We start from the raw sequence: 7,786 nt of genomic DNA on the forward strand, positions 1-7,786 counted from the left end.
AGCAAATTCACAAGGCAGGTGTGCTGTATAATAGTCCAAGAAAGAGGTCCCGTAATAGTGGTGCCTATAGCACTCGCGCCTGGATCAATACGCTCCAGCGCTTCGTGTAGACTCCAATGTCTGTGCGTCTGACGTCACGACGCTCCCTGACGCGTTTCGTCAGTCACGGCTAACTTTCTCAAAGGGATAACATGAGAGGGGGAGGTCCGGTATTATATATACACAACCTCATGATGGTAATTAAAAGAAGTAACCTCCCCTACTCAGCTGCAATCGTTTTTTGTGCTGTTACACACTTATACACACCCATTAACAGGTAATACAGATAATTAACCCTAAAAGAATTGGAGGAGATAGTTGGAGTAAGAGCAAAATTAAAAACATACACTCTGAATACCAGTCTAAATACCAATTCATTTTAAATGAATTGCACAATTTGTACAAAAATACTTATATCTGCCAATTCACTTATATAAAAAAACCATCGATGTATACTATATGTATATAACCCATAGACTGGTATAACATTGTACATAAAGGCAGAAAAGAACCGAGAAAATCCTAAAGGGATCATACCAAAATAAAAGTAAAAGTAAAAATAAAAATAAAAGTAAAAATAAAAGTAAAAATAAAAGCATTCAGCCTGCATGTGCTTCAAGACCTGGTTGACCAATAGTATATAAATTTATATATGGGATATGTTATAATTATCCACAGGGTGCATCAGTTAATTAATACTTGAGCACACCTAGTATATAGAGAGGAATGACTCACATACAGGCTAATACTATACATATATATTTAATAGCTGAAAAACAAGAGATACATAACATCATATATATTATATAAATAAAATGCAATAGTGTGTATATATATAGACATACACAATCAAGTACAAATATTACCCTTAGCGGGTGTGTAGATAATTTAAAATTAAATATAGACAATATCTCATGTGATCTTATCAGGAAAAAACTGATCAGATTGGGGATATTTTGAACCATCAGTCTGGAGTCTGTATGCCACAAACAAGGCCAGGACCCGGAGAACTAATAAATTGTGAGAGCATATTTTAATTAATTGTATCGTTAAGTTATGTGGAAAAAGTATATTATATAAAATATATAAAGAGGTATGTATGTGAAAAAGACATATAGTGTATGTGAAAAAGGAAACTTTACCATTTGTCTCATTCGCCAATGTTTACTACCCGGGCCCTAAATGGCCAAACTAAATTTAGTGCCTTTTAAAGTGAATATTAATTTTAATTTTATTTTAATTTTATTTTAATTTATATGAAGGCTATACAATAAATGTAATAGTGTATGTGAGGATAAATACCTAATACCATCTATTAAACCCTAGGATGATCTTATTTCTAATTAAACCACATAAATGTGCAAATATAAATATTCATAAATACATCCATTATTCAGACGGGGGGAAAGGATGGAATGGGGAGGCGGGGGGGGTGTGTGAGGGGGTGGGGGGGGGGGGGGAAAGGAGGGGGGGAAAGGGGGGGTGTGAATCTCTGGAGGAGATCCAGACAAATTTAAAATGAATTGGTATTTAGACTGGTATTCAGAGTGTATGTTTTTAATTTTGCTCTTACTCCAACTATCTCCTCCAATTCTTTTAGGGTTAATTATCTGTATTACCTGTTAATGGGTGTGTATAAGTGTGTAACAGCACAAAAAACGATTGCAGCTGAGTAGGGGAGGTTACTTCTTTTAATTACCATCATGAGGTTGTGTATATATAATACCGGACCTCCCCCTCTCATGTTATCCCTTTGAGAAAGTTAGCCGTGACTGACGAAACGCGTCAGGGAGCGTCGTGACGTCAGACGCACAGACATTGGAGTCTACACGAAGCGCTGGAGCGTATTGATCCAGGCGCGAGTGCTATAGGCACCACTACTACGGGACCTCTTTCTTGGACTATTATACAGCACACCTGCCTTGTGAATTTGCTGGGACTCTGCTCCCTTACCAACGGAGCCTGGGACTGCCCCAAGAGTCTACAGAAAAACCGGATGGTGGTGATTATTATATATCACATATGCTTGATTTTATTGCATTTTTGTAAGTGCGTTTTTTACCCCCCTCTCTCCCCCCTCCCCCTCATTAAATACTTTTATACGCTATGGGCGTGCGCTCTCTCCTCTTTTTTCCTTTATACATATATATATATATATACACACTGTTATACTTAGGAAATAATTTGTTACCGTGCAATGGAGCTGATGACATTCCTTGAATAGGCGTCAGAATTATCGCACTTTAATCAATAACCCCAATGGAATCCGATGAAGCTTTGATTCCAGTTTGATGATGTCACTACCCTGACTTGGAAGAGAGCCAAGACAAGCAGAGGATTTTGGGAGAGAAAGTAGCGGCCACAGAGCCTTCTTGACCTGGACCAACCTATTTTTCTACCTCCGGAAACCCCCCTGCTTCACGACATACATTTTGGTAAATGTAGCTCAAGTGAATGCCCGCCAGGGGAATCAAAATGGTGGTTTAAATGCCTGCGTCACGCCCTCCAACAGGAAGCCACAACGCCACCCGCAATCCTATTGGCTGGTGTTATGCAGGAGATTGAAACGCCAGGAAGTACCCACTCTACCATTACCAGTAACTGTCTTGGGAAACATGGGGTCCCCTGGAGCTGAAGTTAACATTCTGGGGACCCCCTGCTTCCCATCCTGGTAAAAGAATGGGACACTACTGCTTTAATCCTTTAAACCTCAAGCAATTGTTCAGTGGTCAGTAGGATGTAGCTTGGTGCCGGTAACTGGCCAACTGGCAAACTCTTCATAAGACGGGGTTGACACCATTGGATTGTACCTCTTCCTCTATTGTTTCTCCAATATTGTAACTTTCATGCATTTGACTCTTTTCAGTACTTTCTGTTTGAGTTCCTGGAGCCCCGGGAAGTTGTATTCAACAAACTCATTGAGATTTCGGTAACTATTATTCAGTAACTCTGCATGGGGAATGTTGGTTAAACTGCGCTAAGTGCAAGAAACAGGCGTATTTAGTAAGCGCTTGTTACATTCACAATCCTTGCGAAAATGTTTATTTTTTTGGGTGCAATTAAGTTCTTGGATGTGCAATTTAGGGCGATGTGCATATTTTGTATGAAAAAGAGGCTTAACCTATACTGTATTTACGAGCTAATTATTTAAGGAGGTGTCCTGTCGCCCTAACCCCCTGCCTTTCACCCTAACCCCTGCCTCTCACCCTAACCCCCTGCCTCTCACCCTAACCCCTGCCTCTCACCCTAACCCCCTGCCTCTCACCCTAACCCCTGTCTCTCACCCTAACCCCCTGCCTCTCACCCTAACCCCCTGCCTCTCACCCTAACCCCCTGCCTCTCGCCCTAACCCCCTGCCTCTCACCCTAACCCCTTGCCTCTCACCCTAACCCCCTGCCTCTCGCCCTAACCCCCTGCCTCTCGCCCTAACCCCCTGCCTCCCACCCTAACCCCTTGCCTCTCACCCTAACCCCCTGCCTCTCGCCCTAACCCCCTGGCTCTCGCCCTAACCCCTTGCCTCTCACCCTAACCCCCTGTCTCTCACCCTAACCCCCTGCCTCTTGCCCTAACCCCCTGCCCCTCACCCTAACCCCCTGCCCCTAACCCTCTGCCTCTCGCCCTAACCCTCTGCCTCTCGCCTTAACCCCCTGCCTCTCACCCTAACCCCCTGCCTCTCGCCCTAACCCCCTGCCTCTTGCCCTAACCCCCTGCCTCTCTCCCTAACCCCCTGCCTCTCGCCCTAACCCCCTGCCTCTCGCCCTAACCCCCTGCCTCTCGCCCTAACCCTCTGCCTCTTGCCCTAACCCCCTGCCTCTCGCCCTAACCCTCTGCCTCTCGCCCTAACCCCCTGCCTTTCACCAACTTAAAAAAATCCAATTTACAGTGCTGGGGTTCTGGCAGCTCTAGAGTGCATCAGGCACCAAAATTAGATTGTAAGTTCTGCGGGGCAGGAACTAATTGTGCCTGCAAAATGATATGCACAGCGCTACATACACTGCCAGCGCTATATACTGTAAGAATATACAGATTGTATTATACTATCATTTGCAGGTTTTTCATGCCAAGAAAATATCGTTTTTGGGCACACGCCTTGGGACATTTAAAATAGACGCCGGGACTGTGTATAACCAACCAGGTACGGAGCAGTGTTTACAAAGTACTGTACACGGGTGTTTTAATGTCTAGGGCCATGTCTCCTAAGCAGTCTTCTACCAGAAGTCCCCTTAAAGCCCCATTGACTTGCACAGTGTCCTCCGCACAAGGTGTCTGACGTCAGGCGGCTGCTCAGTTAATATGGCCCTAAGTGTTTTTCTGCGCTTTTAAAAATGAATGACAATAGCAATAATAAAGTGAGTGGGGTGTAAGGTGCCGGACGGTTTAGCACTGCTTAGAAAATATGTCCCTACATGCTCTGCTCAGAACTGAGAAAGGGAGAGTTTCTCAAACACGATACTTTATCTTGTTTGTTACTAAGTTTGAACTACAAGAGAACGAGTGGCTTAGAAGTACAGTCACTGCCTTCAGGGGGGAAATTAGTAGCGGATTTCCCAATAGGCCCAGGTCTAGGGCGGTAACATTTTGGGGCATTAAAAATGTCCTCCCCCATATACTTTTGCCGCGCTCTTGAGCGTGATGGGAAGTCACTTAGTTGTCGCGGCCGCCTCCGTCCCAGCCGCCCTCTTTCTCCTTCTGCACCAAAGCGTCAAATGACGCCACGGACATCACCAACGTGACGTCACATGGCTTCTTATTGCCATGGCAACGTGACATCGCAGCGTCACATGACAGCGTGTTACCATGGCAACATGACGCTGTGGTGACGTCCTCTGCATCATTTGATGCTGCGGTTCAGAAGGAGGGGTGGGGTAGCAACAAGAAGGTCACTGCCATTAGTACACCTTGCCCCTAGGAGGGACTGTCCCCTTAACCATGTCACTGCCATTAGTACACTTTGCCCCTAGGAGGGACTGACCCCTTAACCATGTCACTGCCATTAGTACACTTTGCCCCTAGGAGGGACTGTCCCCTTAATCATGTCACTGCCGTTAGTACACTTTGTCCCTAGGAGGGACTGACCCCTTAACCATGTCACTGCCATTAGTACACTTTGTCCCTAGAAGGGACTCACCCCTTAACCATGTCACTGCCATTAGTACACTTTGCCCCTAGGAGGGACTGGCCCCATTAAACATGCCACTGCCATTAGTACACTTGGGCTTTACTAGGCATTAGCTAAATTTCAAACTCATAACAGCGCTGCTCTACATGACATTGCTATGTCAATACACAGCCGAGGTCACATCCTTTTTGCTTCTTTAGATCACAGGTTCCTTCAGAAGTGGGCAGTTATGACAGACCCGAAGGATACAAGAGCTGGCATTAAAGGCTATGTGAAATGTAACTTGTCCATTGTTTCTAGAGGAGACCATATGAATGCTCCACCATCCTCCACCAGTGGCCAGAACGATGATATTGAAAAGTAGGTGGTGGAACTTTGGACCTCAGTTGAAGCATCCATGTTTAGACTTGTAACGGATCTCTGATTCCATCATCAGTTACAAATATCCGTCATCAGTCATGCATTATCAATTACAATCACCCATCACCAATGATCGAAGTGGCTTTACAAATTGGTGATACTGGACTGGACGTCAAAAACATTCGAAATGTATTTATCATGGTGGAAAAGCGGTTCAGTCATTTCCTGAGCCACTCACTGAGCAACCTATACTGGAGCAGGGATATCCTTAATACCTGACCTGTTGGTGATCCTTGAGGACTGGAGTTGACCACTCCTGCCCTAGTACCATCACACTTTGATCACTGCTCTAAACTGCTCTAAAGAGTGGTGGTTACATTTACATTTTCCCTCTACCTCCCCAATTTTTTTATGTATATTGGGGAACAGGGGGTCCCCGCAGCTGAAATGAATGCTGTTTAGCTTCAGGGATCCCCTAATTCTCATCCATGTAAAACAAAAACGGAGCCGAGAGAGGGGTGGACTGCTCCTTTAAATCTATTATATTGTTCCCAAGTGACTTACTGCCCTGTTATCTGTTTCAAAGGATATATCATACAAAAATACACTTTTTTTAAATTCATTCAGATTCAAGGTGGGTGCAAAACAGTAACAATGATATACACTGACAACCAAGATAGGAATAGTACACTGTGTACAGTACAATCACTGATATGTATTCATACAGCTTAGAAATCAAACATTTTGCTCATCCAATCCTACATTCATCAATATAGACCAGGAGAGTCCATATCCCATTACACAGTGAGTGGAAATGAGCACCAACGCCGAGAAAGATGTAGATACAGTGAGGGTGTAAAGGGACGCCTCCATAGGTAGACTTCCATTTAGCAAGAACGCCAGCCATCTAATGTCCTGCGGGCATTAGCAATGTGTTGGCTACAACCCGCAGTGTTCTGTAATTCCAAGTATCTTGTTTCTTGTAGGAACTTACTGCTCCCCAAGCGCGTTCCGGCTGAGAGACCCTGGGCAAAAATCTGCGTTAGGATTTACAGAGCGGAGGGCCTGCCCAGCATGAGCGCTGGTATCATGGGGAGCTTTTCCAAGCTCATGGGAGAGAAGAAGGTGTTTATCGATCCCTATGTTCAGGTTTCATTCGCAGGACAGCAGGTACATGAGGATTTATGTTTTCTCTGGTCAACTTTTGGTGGGCGCAGGCGAGGTGCGGGTAATGGGGAAGGCAACATTGTATATTAATGTCATCAATATAACGTAGATATTCTTCAATGGATAGAAAATGTCCTGCTGTATGTTCCGTCAATGGCAAGGAATAGGCAGCGTTATCTTGATGAAAAATGCAATGTGTGTTTTAAGTTTTTCTTCCATTTTGTAGGCTAGTTAAGAATCATATGTTAAAGCTAAAAGTACTTTGCCATAAAATAGTCTTACGAAGCTAAACTAACATTTAGGCGCAAGTTGCAGTTATTTTCACTTTGTCATGCTCATCACAAATTTTATTCAAATGGGGACAAAATGACTGACTGCGTCACATAATTTCATCATCAATGAACTCCCCTAATTGCTTCTATAACCCCACCCCTAACTGCACCTATAACTGCTCCCTATAACTTCTCCTATAACTGCTCCCTATAACTCCTTCCCTAACTTCTCCTATAACTCCTCCCCTAACTTCTCCTATAACTGCTCCCTATAACTCCTCCCCTAACTTCTCCTATAACTGCTCCCTATAACTCCTCCCCTAACTTCTCTTATAACCCCCTCCCCTAACTGCACCTATAACTGCTCCCTATAACTCCTCCTCTAACTGCTTCTATACCTGCTCTCTATAACTCTTCCCCTAACTGCTCCTAAACTGCTCCTATAACTCCTCCCCTAATGGCACCTATAACTGCTGCCTATAACTCCTCCCTTGACTGCACTTATAACACTCCCTATAACTTCTCCCCTAACAGCACCTACAGTATAACTGCTCCATATAATTCTTCCCCTAACTTCACCTATAACCGCTGCCTATAACCCCTCTCCTAACTGCACCTATAACTGCTCCCTATAACTCCTCCCCATAACTCCTCCCCTAACTGCTCCTATAACCGCTCCTATAACTCCTCCTTAACTGCTCCCTATAACTCCTCTCTTAACTATTCCTGTACCCGCTCCCTATAACTCCTTACCTAACTGCTCCCTTTACCTCCTCACCTAACTGCTCCCTATAACTCCTCCCTAACTGCTCCTATAATTCTATAGTAG

General features: G+C 44.3%; 1 protein-coding gene across 1 annotated transcript in view; it reads left to right on the forward strand.

Moving 5' to 3' along the window:
- LOC142466383 (fer-1-like protein 4) overlaps nucleotides 1–6,920 on the forward strand; it is a 126,174-nt gene extending 119,254 nt beyond the window's left edge. The window contains exons 10-14 of the mRNA XM_075571240.1: nucleotides 2,906–2,968; nucleotides 4,090–4,174; nucleotides 5,359–5,518; nucleotides 6,505–6,688; nucleotides 6,912–6,920. Of these exons, the coding sequence (XP_075427355.1) occupies nucleotides 2,906–2,968; nucleotides 4,090–4,174; nucleotides 5,359–5,518; nucleotides 6,505–6,688; nucleotides 6,912–6,920 (501 nt within the window). The remainder of the gene's footprint in view (nucleotides 1–2,905; nucleotides 2,969–4,089; nucleotides 4,175–5,358; nucleotides 5,519–6,504; nucleotides 6,689–6,911) is intronic.
- The last annotated feature ends 866 nt before the right edge of the window (nucleotides 6,921–7,786 follow it).

This window comes from Ascaphus truei, chromosome 15 (genome assembly GCF_040206685.1).
Source record: "Ascaphus truei isolate aAscTru1 chromosome 15, aAscTru1.hap1, whole genome shotgun sequence".
NCBI lineage: Eukaryota > Metazoa > Chordata > Amphibia > Anura > Ascaphidae > Ascaphus > Ascaphus truei.